General features: G+C 50.0%; 2 protein-coding genes across 5 annotated transcripts; one reads left to right on the top strand and one right to left on the bottom strand.

Moving 5' to 3' along the window:
- The first annotated feature begins 60 nt into the window (after nt 1-60).
- Nucleotides 61-5,593, top strand: Cyb561d1 (cytochrome b561 family member D1). 2 transcript variants are annotated; one of them, XM_076863100.1, is made up of 3 exons: nt 61-275; nt 754-791; nt 1,362-5,593. In XM_076863100.1, exons 1-3 carry the CDS (start codon nt 128-130, stop codon nt 1,863-1,865), a joined length of 690 nt encoding a protein of 229 aa, XP_076719215.1. In that variant the 5' UTR covers nt 61-127; the 3' UTR covers nt 1,866-5,593. The 2 variants fall into 2 exon arrangements, with proteins under 2 accessions (XP_076719215.1, XP_076719216.1); XM_076863101.1 differs by having other exon boundaries at nt 63-142.
- A 3,633-nt stretch (nt 5,594-9,226) lies between these two features.
- On the bottom strand, nt 9,227-15,551 carry Amigo1 (adhesion molecule with Ig like domain 1). 3 transcript variants are annotated; one of them, XM_076863098.1, is made up of 3 exons: nt 15,231-15,551; nt 13,183-14,801; nt 9,227-12,811 (listed from the first exon to the last, which is right to left on the bottom strand). In XM_076863098.1, exon 2 carries the CDS (start codon nt 14,700-14,702, stop codon nt 13,221-13,223), a length of 1,482 nt encoding a protein of 493 aa, XP_076719213.1. In that variant the 5' UTR covers nt 14,703-14,801; nt 15,231-15,551; the 3' UTR covers nt 9,227-12,811; nt 13,183-13,220. The 3 variants fall into 3 exon arrangements, with proteins under 3 accessions (XP_076719213.1, XP_076719214.1, XP_076719212.1); XM_076863099.1 differs by having other exon boundaries at nt 9,227-11,709; XM_076863097.1 differs by having other exon boundaries at nt 9,227-14,801.
- Between the last annotated feature and the right edge of the window lie 1,024 nt (nt 15,552-16,575).

Genomic DNA, 16,575 nt, shown 5'->3' with positions numbered 1-16,575 from the left:
ATCTGCCGCACTGCCGGCGGCGTCCCCCGGGAGGAGCCTCTCCTGCAGCCGCCGCAACCGCCTCCGCGATTGCAAACCCGGAAGACTGCTCTGGCAGCTGGATTGTGCGGGCCGGCCCGGCACGGCCATGCAGCCCCTGGAGGTAGGTCTGGTTCCCGCTCCAGCGAGGGAGCCGAGACTGACCCGCTGGCTACGGAGAGGCAGTGGGATCTTGGCCCACCTGGTAGCTTTGGGCTTCACCATCTTCCTGACTGCGCTGTCCCGGCCAGGAACCAGTGAGTGTGCGGGGCGGGGCCACGGAAGGGGGCGGAGCCGAGGTGCTGGAGGGGCAGCGCTGGAGTGCGCTGAGAAACGTGGAGCGGGGGACCCCATAAGCAGTGGAAGGGCGAGGCACTGAGGGGTTTTAAGAGCCTGGTGGGCGGGGCCCGGGGAATCCTGGAAACCTGGGACTTTTGGACGCTGTAGGGGGAAAAGGCCGACGATTGAACAGATGCATCCTGATGAAACATGCAGTTAAGGAGGGAGGCTGAGGACTGGACTGACGACTGAGAGGTGCCGAATAAGGAACTCAGGCCAAGTTGTGTGTTTTCAGGGTGGCCCTCTTGGCCTCTTTGCCCTGAGTTCCTGATTCTTGATTAGGCTTGGGGATGGTATGCTGACCTTTGCACTGACACCAGATTCTTTGGGGTCCACTTAGCCACATGGGCAGGAACAATGGAACCCAACCATCAGCCTGTTCTCTTTGATTCTTAGGTCTTTTCTCCTGGCACCCTGTATTCATGGCCTTGGCGGTGAGTTTGGGCGATTCTATCTGCAACTAATTTGTTTAGATAAGCTTAGCTTCTCCTCTGAAGAAGCATCCAGGTTTTAGAAGGCTCAGCCTTTTCTAAGATACCGAGAGGAGAAGAAGAAGAGAGGTGGTGGAGAAGCTAGGGCCTCATTTTTTCCCTGCATCCTGTGGGATTGGGAAATGTGTAGGGCTGGGTCATAGATAAAGTGTCGGGTGGTTGAGAGGATGGGTGGATATGGAACATATTTCTCCAATGGGGCCTGAAAGGAGGAAATTGAATTGGCAATATCCAGTTATTGGCTTCCCTTACCCCCAAAGGTCAGGAGGAAGTTTAACATCTTGAACTGTTCCACTGGCCAAGAAATGGGAGGGGGATATTAGCCTGAATGATGACACATGCACTGAAGTGCTAATTCTTAGTTATTCCAAGGCTGACTTTATGAAGCAGAAGGTCTTGGTGAAGTTCTTAGCCTCTACCCTTTGTCCTCTTTGCATGGACACATGAGAACCTCCTTTTTCTCAGGCCACCAAGCCAGACCTGAGGCTCACCAGCCCTCTCCTGTGTTCACAGTTCTGCCTCTTCATGGCTGAGGCCATCCTCCTCTTCTCACCTGAGCATTCTGTGTTCCTCTTCTGCTCCCGAAAGGCCTGGATCTGGCTCCACTGGGCAGGGCAGACCCTAGCCATTCTCTGCGCTGCCCTAGGCCTGGGCTTCATCATCTCCAGCAAGATCCGAAGTGAGCTGCCCCATCTGGTATCCTGGCACAGCTGGCTAGGAGCACTGACATTACTGGCTACTGGCGGCCAGGCACTATGTGGGCTCTGCCTACTTTGTCCCCGGGCAGCCAGGGTCTCCAGGGTGGCTCGCCTCAAGCTCTATCATTTGACATGTGGACTGGTGGTCTACCTGATGGCTACAGTTACAGTGATTCTGGGCATGTACTCAGTGTGGTTCCAGGCCCAGATCAGAGATGCAGCTTGGTACCTGTGCCTGGCACTGTCCCTCTACCCAGCCCTGGTGATCATGCACCAGATCTCCAGCTCCTACTTGCCAAGGAAGAAAATGGATATGTGAGTGCTTCTGAACTCTGAATCTGGTTGGAATACTTGCCTTGGATTTCAGTCATTCCTTGGTGACCTTCAAAGGACCCACTTCAGAAGTGGTTCAGTTTTTGCACTTAATGGCTGGGCCAGGTGCTGCAAAAATGGCTGTTGTTGAGGGATGACTCAGTGGGCCAAAATGGGGAAGTATACCGGATGCAAGTAGAAAGTGATGGAGAACTTGAGCCTGAAGCCTCCACTCTTGATGGGAAACAGAAGTATTAGGTGGTGGTGGTGGTTATTTCTTGCTTGTGTGCCTGATAAAGAGTTGGGTTCCTATAAGTTATGAAGGGTAGCCATGGATATTTAAGTCCCTTTTATGAAAGCAATGTGATATAGTAGAGAGAGCCATGGGTCTTGATTATGGTTCTCTTAGGCTCTGTTGTACACCCTTAGGTAAGTTCTATATCTCAGGACCTCATCTGTGACGTGAATGTATCTGAACAATCTCTAAGTTCCTTTCATCTCTTAATATTCAGTGTCTGTCAGGTTGATGTCACTGAACCCCCTCCCAGTTTGGGACTATGTGGCCCACTTGGGAGAATCAGGATATAATTCTTACATTCATTCTCCCTTTACTCCCCTAGAGGGGCAGGTCAGCCCTCATAGTCTTCAGAAATCTATGCCAGTTTGTCCCCTGGATCAGGGAACAAAGGTTAGGCACTGTGGTGATAAGGGGTCCAAGTGAGGACTCCAAGATGGCGAAAGCACTAAAGTCACTTTAAAGTTTTTGGAGGAGCAGAAATGCATTGACTTAACCATGCCTTTCACTCCTGGTTGGGCTCCTTAGCTTGACTGAGAACTTCCTTCAGCCCACCTCAGGATCTAGGCTTCAAAACTTGGGTGTGCTCCTTTCCCTGACATCTACTCTCAGGGCAAAATAGTCCTGAGCATCTTGTATTCCTAGGACTCAGGATTTTTCCTTAGCACATAGCTTTTAGAACAAAATAAGGGACAAGGAAATGTGGTCTGAGGAAACTGAAGTCTTCCTTGTTTCCCTTCTCCCCTTGTCAGTCTTCTGCCAGCTCTTTGGCCCCAAAAGGGGCTGAGTTTGGTGCCAACCAGTCTGGATTCTCTTTCCTGTAGCGACCCCTCCTAAAAGTCATTCCCCAGGTTGCCCTTGGTGGTAAGATTGGATGCCAGACTGGTTAGCTGTGGGTCTGGCTCACTTGGAGATGGGACCTCTCTAGATTACGGCAAGAACTGAATACAGCTGAGCCAGGAAAGCTGCTGTGCAGCTTTTTATGCAGGGAGATACAACCCACTGGAAACTCTGGTTGGCCTGGATTATAGAGGCTGGAGCTTCAGTTTCCAGGACCAGAGAGAGGCCTGGTCCTTGGTGTCAGTAACTTAGATGCCCCAGCCTCCTCTCCAGGTGCCTCAGAAACAAGAAGCTGGTATGATTAAATAGCAAAGGAAAGGGGACTACAAGGGCAGAAGTCTTCTCTCAGTGGTCCTCACTATACTTCTCCTGGGTGAGTTGAACATCTCCCAGGATCTCCCTAGACACTGAGCATCCGAGGGAGGCCCATGCTGTACAGAGGATGATTGTACCTGTCTTTTTGCCCTCTTTCTGCTCTCAAACTATCCAACATGGTATGAAGTTGGAAGAAATGTTACTGAGGACCTTGAACCTCTAGTACTCCTGCTGTGTGAAATGAGATTCTCAGCTAGGGTCATTTTGATCCAAGAATTATTCTTTTTTCTTTGCCACAACCAGTGCTGAGGGCCTCACCCTGTCTATGCGAGGGCCAGGTAAGGTTTACCAGCTTGCTCTGAGAGCAAGCAGGCAAAGCCGGAAAGCCCAATCCTGCTTGAGGTGTTGCCTCCACCCAGGTGGTGCGGGGGCTGGTGGGCGGACCGGCAGGCGTGCTGACAGCCGGGAGTTTGTGGGGGCTGTGCCATCTGATGTCTATTCCCAGCCCTGGGAGGAAGGGGAATCTTATATATTCTGCAGAAGGAAAGGACCCAGCTGTTGTCTCTCTGACCAGTGTGCCTGGAGGGCAGGAGCAGGGCAGAGAGAATGAGGACACAGGTCGTCTCCTCTTGCTTAGCAGGTCTGACTACAGTATAGGGAGATCACCAGGAGAGTCTTTCTGGCAGGCTAGATGGGGTGGGGAAGGGACTTCTCTCCTTCTCTCCCATCTTCCCATTTCTCCCTTTATCACCACCTGCCCTCACATCCTGGGGCAGCAGCTGGACCAACCATGAGAACTCAGTGCCAGGGCACTCATCCTCCAGCTGGGATCTCAGTGGCTGCTGGCTGCCTGTGCCTCCTGGCTGTGTGCTCCCTCCTCCCTGCACCCTCTGTTCTTGTCTGGGGCACTAGCTGTGCTCCTCAGCAACAGGCAGAGGCCTCAGGGGAGAAGCAAATGGCTGCCCTTTTGCCCTTGTTCCTTCACTAGGGAAAGCTGCTAGTAGTCAGCCTATTTTGCTTTTTTAAAGAAAAGCCAGGGTGCTCAGATTAAAATTTTAAAATTTGTCATTTGCACAAATTTCCATATTGAGTTCACTAAGTCCTGATTCCATGTTTGATAGTGTTCCAAGTTTGATTATATTCAGACTCAACCTTGAGGACATTAGAAATATAGATGGTTTGTATCAAGTGCAAATGGTAATGGGATTACCGTTCTGGGTTTGCCTACCCCTCCTAAGCCCCCATCATTTCTATAACTACCCCTTCCCTTGAGCCCCATAGGGACTGGGGGTGGTACTGAATGGCAGGAGCTCTGCATCTAAGGCAGTCTTCCAGCCTCACCTCCTTGGCTTTCAGCTCTATCCAAGACAGGCTGCTATCACTTGCCAGCCTGTGCCTTCTCCCCACCCCCTCACAAGGCAGATCACCCTTTGCCACTCCCTGACACTGGCTTGTCTGTCCTTTCTCATTGTTCCACCCTGCCACCCCCATGCATGGCTGCCGTGGGTCTCGTTTTCTAGACCTCACTGTGGGAGATCCAGGCATCCTCCCAGAGACCAGCTGGCTGCTGTGCCAAGGCCCGTTCAGAGTTAATAATAATCATTAGCTGAATGGTGCTGGGGCCTTTGAGCTCCAGATCTCTAAGCACTTGCAGGCTGAGTCAGCCAGCCCTCACCTTCCCCCTCTTCTTGGGCTGCAGAATGTAACAGAATGGGAAGGCACTGTGGGAGAGGAGGGAGTCAGGCGTCTTGCCTCCTAGCTGTACCTTGAAGCTTCTCTGGAGCAAGCACTGAGAGTCTGCTCAGTAAACTAGGCAAGCCCAAGCTCCTGACAAAGGTCAAGATATGTCGGGAGCACAGTGTATGCTCAACTGAGAGGTGTTGATAGTGCTGGCTGAGGACCCTGAACCTCTAGTACTCCTGCCCTTCTGTTTTCCCTGCTTGGTCTTCATGGGACCCGTGGTCTGGATGCCCCAGCTGCTGCTTTTTTTGGTGCCTCTCTGTAAGCTTAGGGAGCAGGGAGGCTTCTGGCTCAGTGCCCCTGATGCTCCTGTGTTTGGTTGGCATAAAGAAGTGTGTGTCTTGAAACAAAAGGTATATTGGCCTGGGAGCTGGAAAAGCTGCTATATGGGTCAACTCAGCCCCTAACACTGGTGTGGGTGTGGACAAATCACTTGCTACTTGACCTGCCTCACAGGGATGTTGTGGGGTTAGATAAGAAAATGAATGTTAACAGGCTTTGGAAAATTCAAAGTGTTAAACAAATGTAAACAGATGATATTACTATGTTCTTGTCTTTTTCTCTCTCACTGAGCCTGGCTCTGGTCCTTAATGCTTCCTAGGGAGGCAATTAACAGTTGTGGATAATGGTGTTTGGGGGACCCAAGTCTCAGAGAGGTTGTGTGACCACCATAAGAGAACACACACATTTCTTCCTTCTAGCTCTTATCCACTACTGCCAGAAATGCCACCAAGGCCATGACTTGTGAGGTTTGCCCTAAGTGGGGCTGACTACAAATCTCTGTGTCATTACACTTGCTCCCTGGGTTTAAAGAGAAATGCCTGGAACTCATCTTATTCAAGAGCTGCTGGTCACAAGTCTATCTAAATCTTTCCTTCCTGATTCTGCCCTTCAGAAGGAAAAGAGGGCACACAAGCCAGTAAAAGGAGGAGCAGCAGTAGTGAACACCACGCTGATAGCATACCCCTCTGAGCCTCAGGTCCTCATGCCCAACACTGAGGATATAGAACTGTAAGGGTTTATATCCAACTGTAATGGCTTCAGGAGCCTGGTTTAGTTTCCCTTCCCTGTTTCAGGCTCTAGAAATAGGATCATGGTATCCTTTTCCTCAGAATGCTTCATTGGAATGAACATACACATGCTTACACACACACACACACACACACACACACACCCCATGAAAGAAGTTCTGTTTAAATTTCAAATTAGATGAAGGATACTTTTCCATTTCATTTGTCTGAGAAGGGGCAGCAGTCTGCCTGGAGTGGACACAGAGACACAGGAGCAACAGCAGTATGGAGGCTTGAATGTTTGTTTTTTTATCTGGATTGTTTTTGCATTCCTGGGATCCAAGAATAAAATACGAGTCAGGCATTGAGGGTATTAACCTCCAACACAGGCACAAAGAAGACCTAAGCTGAAAGGTGGGAAGGTTGTGCCCCAGAACTGCCCTGGAGGGTGGTTGGAAGAAGTTTCAGCACCGGACTAGGCTATAGCAGAAACAAATTACCTCCAGTGGGACAAGTCCCCACCACCACCCCGAAGGCTTGGCTCATCACCAAGGTGGCCAGTCAGAGAATAACGGTCCATTTCTAATCCACCTGCTCTTGTCAGAATTTCCCAGATGAGTTTTTTTTTTTTTCAATGTTTTGCAATGCTAAGGATTGAACCCAAAGCCACATACATGCTAAAAAAACACACTACCGCTAGCTATACCCCAGCCCCGCCAATAAGTTTTTAACCTCTCTTAGGAGGAGATTAAGGAAACATTTCAGGGTATTCTGTGGTATGTGAGGAGCCAACCCTTATCTCACAAAGTGTACATGTATGACCCCCTAGTGCTCCTATCTTGAAAGCAGATTCCCAGTTTCCTCACAGTGTTGTGTTTGTTTGTTGTTTTGATACTAGGGATTGAACCAGGGCCACTTAACCTCTGAGCCACATCCCCAGCCCTTTTAAATATTTTATTTAGAGATAGGGTCTCACTAAGTTGCTGAGGCTGGCTTTGAACTCGCAATCCCTCTGCCTCATCTTCCTGAGCTGCTGGGTTTACTGGTGTGCACCACCAGGCCTGGCTGTCATAGTGGCATCCCAGGCATGCTGTTTCTGCTTAGGCCCATACCAAGAACAAATTATGACCAAGGGAGGGAGCAGTGGGAGGTGAGGAAAAAGCAGCACAGATACTATCTAATTCCAGTCCCCATAACTGTGGGCACATTTACACACACACACACACACACACACACACACTCAGATTTGGGGGCAGTGATTCTTTGCCTATGTATGATAGTGCCAGAGGGCATCTGGCAGTCTAACCACAGGGTTGCATGTCCTGAATCACTGAATATGGTTCTCTTAGACCATGGTTCTGTGCCCTCTGTGCTCCAGGGACAATAACCAGGCTAACAGACACTGGAAGGCCTCAGGGCACGTCTCAGTTTCTTGACCATTTGATATCTTCCACCTGTCAGTGGATAATAACCCTAATGAAGGAGCTTGATTGGCAGCTGCTTTACCTTTCTCTTAAACCACAGGAAAGGAAACACCCAGCATAGACACACTGCAGCATGATCAGAAAAGCCAGCGGTCCTACTACAGGGGCCCGAGTCTTGGTGGACTCAGGTGGATGGGGAAAGTGAAGCTTCACCACTGGTTTCCTGGGAGACAAGTGATAACAAATACAAAAAGGGGAGGAGTTGAGAGACCAGGTGGAGGAAAGACTAGGCTGGCCCAGGCACTGAACTCTCGGTTTCTGTTCTAAAAGGCAGCTGTTACTAATTAGCCTCCCCTAGGCTCCAGAGTGCTACCCAAGAGGAACAAGGGAAAGTGTCACAAGACAAGGCAGACAAAATCACACCTCCTGGCCAGGATCTAGGGAACTTCTTGTGGCTTAGGGGTGGTGCCAGGCAAGAAGGGTTGAAAAGATAAATGGATTTCCTTGGAGGAATGGAGAGAGGAGTGTCAAAAGTCAGGTTCAGAGACAGGGCTTGGCACAAGCTAACAGCAGAGGGAAGAACTCTTGGTGTTTTCCAGCCTGTTCTCTTTACCAGCTTCATCCTCTTGGCCAACTGTCAGCCAGAGGAAAGACTGCTTTGCAAAGATGAAACACTGTACACACGTGGATTATGGGAGAGGTCTGACACGAACATCTGTTGTTTCACTGATAAGGTTGATGTGTCTGATGTGGCTAGTTGGGAGAGGCATCTCTCTTACTGGCATTTTTTGGGGGGTGGGGGGGATTCACCAGCTCTTATTGTTCCTCTGAAGTAAAAAAAAAAAAAAAAAAAACCTTTCAAAAAAAAAAAGACAACTTTCCAGACAATGATTAGGATTTTATAATATAAGAAAATGTACAATTATAGAAATTCTGATTATTTTAATTATTATTATTTTTTGGAACCAGGGATTGAACCCAGGTGTGCTTAACCACTGAGCCACATCCCCAGCCCATTTTTTACATTTTACTTAGAGATGGGTTCTGAGTCGCTTAGGGCCTTGCTAAGTTGCTAAGGCTGGCTTTGAACTCACAAACCTCTTGCCTCAGCCTCCAGAGCTACTGGGATTACAGGTGCTGATTCTTTTCTTTTTTGGGATTTACCATGACAATCCCCTTCCAGAAGTATCCAGAGCCTAGCCAAAGAATTTGCCTTGTTAGAGTTTAGAATCAGTCCAATTTCAGAAAGGCTATGTCTGATAATAAAGTGAGGACTGCATTCTTTCATTCCATGAAATGCCCAGGACACACCAAACTGTCAGTGAATACTAGCCTGCCCATTAGGTGGATAGAACTTTACCCTAATTAAGAGGCTACCAGTTGCAACATGAAAATATGCTGGTAATAAAAAAAAAAAAATTGTGTTAAAATTAGCAGTTTTCACCATTGGAAAAAAAAAAAAAAAAAACCTCAATCCAAGCATTTTCCTGTGGTACTGTTAGTAAGCTCAATGTAGACTGCAGGGACCTAGGAAATCTTCAGTTAGATAATCCTAGCCTAGGTAATGGGATTTCTAAACTCTTGCCTTCTAAGCCTCAGTGACATTTCTTTTGAAATCTGTCAGTTTGGCAAACTATGGTCTGCTAGTCAAAACAGTACACTGCCTAGTTTTGTGTAGTCTCTGAGCCACTGACAGTTTTTGCATTTTCAAATGGTTGAAAAAAAAACAATTAAAATTTCAGTGTCCATAAATAAAGTTTTATTGGATGCCATGGTATGGCTATGGTTTGAATGTCCTCCAAAGGTTCATGTACTAGAAGTTGGTCCCACGGTCCCGAGTATGGTGTTGAGAGGTGGTAGAACCTTTAAGAGGTGGGGCCTAGTGGGAAGTAATTAGATCATTGGGGGCAACATCCTTAGAAGAAACCCCAGTTAGGTCTCATGAAAGCATGTATAATAAAAAGAGCAATCCTGGCCCCTGACTATCTCTGGCTTCCTATATCATGACATGATATCTTCTACCCATACTTCACTATTGTGATGCTGTCTACCACGAGGTCCTCATCAGAGGCCAAGAAGATGGGAGTCAGGAGATCTTAGACATTCATCCTCCAAAACTGTGAGTTAAATAAACCTCTTTTCTTTGTAAAATATTCAGCCTTGGGTATTTTGTTATAGCAGCAGAAAATTGACTAATACACTGGAACAGAATCACATCATTCATTATTGTCTGTGGACATTTTCCCATTATAGGGGCATAACAGACTATGAGGTATAACAGTGCAAGGCCTACAAAGCCTAAAATATTTACTATGTGACTTATTATAGAAAGTTTGCTGACTCCTAGTCTTTATTTATTGGTACTGGGGATTGAATTCAGGGGTGCTTTACCTGAGCTACAGCCCCAGTTCCTTTTATGCATTTGTGGTTTTTTTTGAGACAGGGTCTTCCTGAGTTGCTGAGGCTGGCCTCAAATTTGCAATCCTCCTTCTTCAGCCTCACAAGTCACTGGGATTACAGGCATGTGTGCCACCATGTTGTCTGGCTCCCCCTAGTTTTTCTTAATGCTTAGAAGGTTTTGCCTGTGTCCTTATAACAGCATTTAAAGACTCTTTCCCCAGACAAGCCATATCCTCTGAGGTACAGTGAACCCCACCCTCAGGCTGAAAAGATAAATAAACCAGCAATAGACTATTCCAGAACAGAGACTCAAGCCAGGTTTAATCATCATTGTCTAGTTTTCAGAGTCCAGAGGCTCTGAGGTTTGCCAGCCTGGGTGTACACAAGAGGGAGGAACAGTGTCCTGGACACAGGAGAAGGAAGTACAGAGGTCAGAACACACACAAAACTGGAATCAGTTGGCTTTGCTCTCCCCAGCTGGGATGTACCCTCCTGGCCCCTTTGGGGATGGGGGCCCACAAATACAGGCAAAGAAAAAAGATGACAAATGATTACACAGACAGATTGTAGAGCCCTCTCTTCTGTCTCCAGGGACACCTGCTACCTGGGAGACTATCTGGTTTATGGGTGCAGGGGAGGGTGAGGGGAGGAGGTAATCTCTCATCCACACCTGGCAGTTTTCTACCTAGGATTCTAGGAAACTTACCTATGCTGAGTATTCAATCCCCCAAGCAGAGAGTTATCTTTGGGTTCTATCAACTGAAACCACTGCAAGAAGATAACCAGTTGAACCTCTTGGTGGTGCAGACAGGTACATCTTCCAGGTGTCTCAAATTAGGAACCAAACTAGTGGGTATAGCCAGGCGACTCAGAGCTGCATGGTAGGACTTAGAAAGAAAAGGGCTCTCCTAGTCCTCAGAAGCTCATCTAGAATGTCCCAGAAGGCTTGCTTCATTTGGTATTCACCTTAAAGAGTTAGAGCCCTAGAATATAACCAGACAACTTTCCTCCCCTACCCTTAACTTATCAGGGCATTAACCGGAAGAGGGAGTCACAGCTGCTTGGCTCCCTGCCAGTTTTCTTCTGGGCCCTTCACTGTCCTGGTTCTAGCTTAATGCCTCATATACTGTCTCTATGGGAGCTTCTGAGGAGTTTGTAGAACCAGCTAGTGCCCCATCATCCTTCTCCCAAGGTCTTCAACCCATGCTCCCCCTAACTCTAGCCTTTACAAGGAAGTGATTCAGAGCCATGGAGATATGGGTGAAGATACAGGGATTCCAAAAATTAAAGTAAAAATTTGTGTATTTGAGGAGCCTGGCATGCTCACCATCTCTCCTATAGCACAAGAAACTGTGCATGATGTTGTGCACATAGGTGTAGACCATTGCTGGGGACTATAGGTTCACTGTCCTGGTGGAGGTCAAGGTGCTGGTGTGCATGCATACCTATGAGCATGCATACCTATGAGCATGCAACTACTTAAGGGAAATGGCTGCACCTCTCTCTTGACAAAACTAGGATATTAATAAAGGATGGACAGCAGCCTTGAGATCCCAGGAACAGATAAGTTGTCAACTTCCAGTCCCCTTCCCCATCTTAATAGGCAGTGTATGAGTCAGGCCCTCCTAGCAAGCAGCCCTCACCCTCAGGTAAATAACACCTCTTGGAACCTAAAAAGCAGGTCAGAAAATTAGAAGACCTGGAGAACTTCCAATGGACAGGAAACATGAAAGAGAAGAGACACCAATAAAGACCAACATCAGAGAACATTTTCACCTTTGCCTTGCTCATCCCCCTGCCAAAGCTCAGAACCACCACCTCCCGGACCTGCAATGTGGTCAAAGGGAGAAGTTAAAGGAGCAGTCATCTCCATAGCCAAAGTATTCTACAACCCTGGATGGAACCTAATGGGTTTTTTATGTTCCTCTGGACTGACAACCACAACTGCACAGACCTCTGGCTGAAAGGACTGGGATGGCAGAACTTCCCTGTTGGAAGTTTATTACCACTGACTGCCTCTGCTGCAGGACTGCCTGCGGCCTTCTGGAGGGCAGACACCTAAGCTGTACTCCAAACTACATTCTAGGACAGAGACCACCCAATTCCAAACCCCTCAGATGACAAAACCTCATGCTTTGGTTTTGCAGCAGGAGATCTCTGAAAGGAGTGAGGTAGCCTTGTCAACATTTGAGGAGATACATATTGGGTCCCCCCTATCTCAAGCCCAGTCTCACCTGGCTGGGGCCGCACCTTCCTAGACTCCTCCCTTTGCAGAGCTGCATTATAGGGAAAACTCAGAATCCTGCCCGAGTTGGATAAGGAGACTGAATGAAGAGATGGCATACACAGAAAATCAGGTAGGTCCAGCTGGCTGCTACATTATAGAGGCTGGTTTACCCTCATCCTTCTAATAAGAGTGGGCCCACAGACCACATCTATGGCAGGCATCCATAAACGCTCTGCCTTCCGCAGCCCTCAACCTGTCTGACACACACATGCTGGAAATCAAATGTTAACCAAGGCTTTCCCCATCCAGGGAATTAGCCTATCTAAAGTTCACCCCATCTATAAAATGTGGGCTGGCACCTATTTCTGTCACAGGGATCCTTTACTTCATGCTGTATGGGTATCTATGCCACTAGTCCCTGGACAAGGCATAGATACCATATCCCACATTGCTGCCATAACAAACAGGTGACAGGCCAGGCTCCTGCAAAGATCCATCCACCCGGGGCTCAGGGGGAAAGAAGACTTCAGTGGGAAGTCTCACAGCGCTTTGGGGAGTGCCACTGATCCAGGTCTCAGCCTTTTCCTGACTCATTTTCCAAAGGTTTCCAATTCCCCAGCTGTGAAGTGTGACTTCCTGGCCAAAGACGATACTGCAGCTTTCCCAGTGTGGCTCCTGTGGAGGCTCCCCCAACACACACAACTTCATAAGTGTGGGTGGGAAGAGACAGAAAAAAATATTGTTTTTCAAATGGTTTTCTCTTAAGGAGCTAGGGATGACCTCAAAAAAGTTTTGGGAATGTGCTTTTCCCCTTACCCCTTCCTCATTCCCATCCAGCTCTCACACCCTTCTCTTCCTCTGCCACACTGAGAACTTCCAGGGCTTTGGGTAGGGGTGTAGCATTTGCCTGAGGATTAATATATCCATATTTGAAACTCGTGGCAGCCACACCCACATTGGAATCTTGCCTGCTGTTGTACCCATGACCAATTCCCTGGAGGTGAGGAGGAACCCACTCCCTTGGGCAGCCAGCCCTCTCTTCCATCCCCTCATATCCTTCAGGGGTGCATTACCTCTCCTGGGGCAGAATCTCCCCACCAACCTATCCTGCTCACACCACAATGGGCGTATCAGAGAAGACCGAGCTGACCGATTCTGGATCTGACATCCTTCGTTGGCCCTTGCCTGTTGCTTCGGGCACTGGCAGGGTGTTTCCTGGTTTGAGCTTGCCATTTTGACCCTGCCCAGGTCCAGCAGGTTCCAGAAAAGCCACCCGCCGGTCAAAACCATCATCTTTGTCCCCACCACCCATAGGATCATGATTGGGTGTGGTACTGAGCATGGAAGAGCTGAGGCTGTCTCCTTGATGGCTGGAAGGCTTCTCTACACCCCGGCACCAGCAGCGGCAGGGGGTGAGGTACAGGTATATGAGGACCAGGACTACACTGAGAATACAACCTACTAGGGTGGTGTAGGCTGTGTTGAGGGTGTCATGGTGTCCGTGCAAGGTAAAGTTGTACACTTTCAATTCCACGGACAGTGTCTCGTTGAAAGTCTCCCCCATGGCATAGCAGGTATACACACCCCCGTCCTCAACCTGCACTTGCTGGAAATGAAGATTGCCATCCTTGGACACTGTCACTGTGCCATTGGCCATCTCATCTAGCACCCGTTCATTGCTTGGTGTCATCCATATCTTGGTCATCCCCTGCTGCTTGGTGTCACACTTTATGGTCAAGGTGTCACCCAGATGAGCCTCCCAGGCACTCTCCTTGTACTCACTGCAGTTGAGGAAACTCAAGTTGAAGACATTGTGTAGCTTCTTGGACCTCATGCAGTACAGATCCTCCTGAAAGTCCATCACGGAACTCAGCTGCCGGTACTGCCAGTGTGAGAAGAGCTGGTAGAGCTCGCAGTTGCATTGTAGGGGGTTGTTATGCAGATACAGTCCATTCTTGATCCATGCTGGCAGCTTCTGCAGGTCAGTCAATGGCAAGTCCTTCAGCTTGTTGGAGGACAGATCCAGGAGTGTTAATTTGGGTAGTTTGGCTCCTTCTTTGACCAGTTCCAGAGGGAAACGGGAGATCTGGTTCTGGCTCAAGTAGAGTTTCTGCAGCTGGGCCATCTCATCGAAGGCATAGCGGTCCACTGCAACAATGTGGTTATTGTAGAGCAGCAGCACCTCCAGAGCTTGCAATTCGCTGAACAGGAATTCGTCCAGTGTTCGCAGCTGGTTGGAGGAGAGGTCCAGGTAGCGCAAGTTGGGTACCGGGGAGAAGGCCTCAGAGGAGATGAAGTTCAGGTGGTTGTGGCTCAATAGCAGGGAGTGCAGGTGGGTCAGGGGTGTGGGGGTCCACTCCGCACGCAGGCGGCTCAGATTGTTGTGGCTGAGGTCAAGATGTGCAGTGTAGCTGGGCAAGGAATGGGGTATATTGGGGAGCTGCTGCTTGGAGCAGCTGAGGATGTTGCTGGCGCACAGGCAGGCAGCTGGACAGCTAACCACAGGTCGTCCAGCTCTGGCTACCTCAAAGAGGAGCAGGAACAAGTGCAGCAGCAGGAGCCAGAGGCTTCTCAGGTCAAGCAGGGATTGCATAGCGTCACTAGGGAGGGCCAGGAAGGCCACAAGGAAGATCTGGGAGGGAGTCACCTGGGCATGTTCTGATGGGGTGCGAAGGGTCACTTTCACGACAGGCTTTAGAGAAAGAGAACAGGTTGGTTGTTACCAAGGGCTCTGGAGCCAAGGACCACCACTCCCACTTTCCCCACTCACTCCTGCCCCCACCCCCATTGGGCTAGAAGAGAAAGGAAGAGATACTGGGTTCCCAAGCACTGTATACAGACAGGCAATGTGCTCAAAATACCAGAGTAAAAGAGGAGGTGGCACAGGGCCTGCTGGGCTGGGGTCAGGGGTATAGGACAGGGGTATGCACAGGATGCCCAGGGCTGTTAGGGGTCATTGGGATTGCACGCGAGGGGTTCGGAGGTGGAGTCAGCAGGGCCTTTGGGAGGCGCTGAAGGAAGGTCAACAGGGCACCCGACTGAGTAGGGCGCGTCCTGATAGGGTTGAGGGTCCCCGGGACCTGCAAGGCGGGCTCCCCCCCGGGACCTCTGGTCACTGCACCTGCTCAGCGAGGATGCGTCTCAGCCCATGGTCAGTCCGGGAGCTCCGTCGCGGCCTCCCCCGGCGGCGCCTCACTGGCCTGCCTGTCACGGCACCCGCCTTACGCAGGGGCCCGCGCCCGGCAACATAGCCTCCAGGGGACTTCCTGGGCTCCGCTCTGCTCCCCTGCACTGCCGCCTCGACCGCTGTTCCCGCCGGAGCCCACCAAGCACGGCCGCTGCCTCCGGGTCTGCGGGCCTGGCGTGGAGCCGTGCGGGAAGCGGGAGGCGCCGCGATCCTAGCCGAGGGAGCAGCGTGGGGGCAGCGAGCCCGCGCGCGCGCCCGTCACCGCCGCCGGAGCTTCGGGGCGCGTGCGCGCGGCGGGGGCGGGGCGCACGTGCGTGTGTTTGTGTCGGAGCCGGCCGGGCGGTCGCGCGCTGGGCCCTCGGCGCGTGTCAACCAGCTGGGTCATTCTCTCTCCGTGAACCTGACCCGGCTGCTCAGCTGGTGCCACAATGGGCGGCATAGGCCCTTTCCCACTTCCTTCCCTCCACCTTCCTCCATCCCCATGGTTCCCCTACTACTCTTCTCCTTGTCCAAACCCGAAAAGTAAGTCTAACTGGAGTGAATTCGCTGCAGCTGACTCCGGGGCAAGAAGCGTCGCATGTCTTTTAATTTTCCAAATTAAAGAAATCTGGCTCAGCTCCCGCCTGTCAATGTTGGCGGGAAATTCGTTAGTCACGTTTAGAAATTCCTCCTCCCTTCTCTCTGGGGCTATGAAGTCCCAACAATTTGGGGAAAGGTTTTTGTTTGTTGTTGTTTGTTTTTTGCCCGTGCTAGTCTCAGTGTCATTAGTCCATAACTCTGGAAGTATCCTGAAGGGCACAGCTCTGTAGCAGGCAAGCCAGCTGTGCAGGAGTAGGGGAAGGGAGGACTGTCCCTGGTATCCAGGCCCTGGGATCCCCTGCCCCTGACACCCCTGGTAGATTCCCCCGCTCCACCCGCTAAACACACAGCTTGGACTGCATGGGAGCCAGGGGCAGGGTTCCATTCCTGGAAACTCCCAAACTCTTCCCAGCCTGAAGAAAGTAATTCATCCCTTAGGTTTGGCCACTTGCCACCTTCCTGAACTAGTACCAGCTCTCTCTCCTCTGGATATAGAGCAGTTCCATCAGAGTTTCTCTATTATCTAATCCTCAATACTAAGGCCAGAGGTGGAAGTGAGGGTGACTCCTCCAGGGTGGCCCCTAAAACAGGAAGAAGCAATTAACCGTGTTGTTGAGATGGGAGTGGGGCGATGAGATGTAGGAAAAGCCAAGATCTTATAACTCAAGATTTTAGCTATTCTTCAGATGGTGGTCACTAA

Source organism: Callospermophilus lateralis, chromosome 7 (genome assembly GCF_048772815.1).
Source record: "Callospermophilus lateralis isolate mCalLat2 chromosome 7, mCalLat2.hap1, whole genome shotgun sequence".
Classification (NCBI taxonomy): Eukaryota; Metazoa; Chordata; class Mammalia; order Rodentia; family Sciuridae; genus Callospermophilus; species Callospermophilus lateralis.
This window is presented reverse-complemented; position numbering and strand designations above follow the sequence as displayed.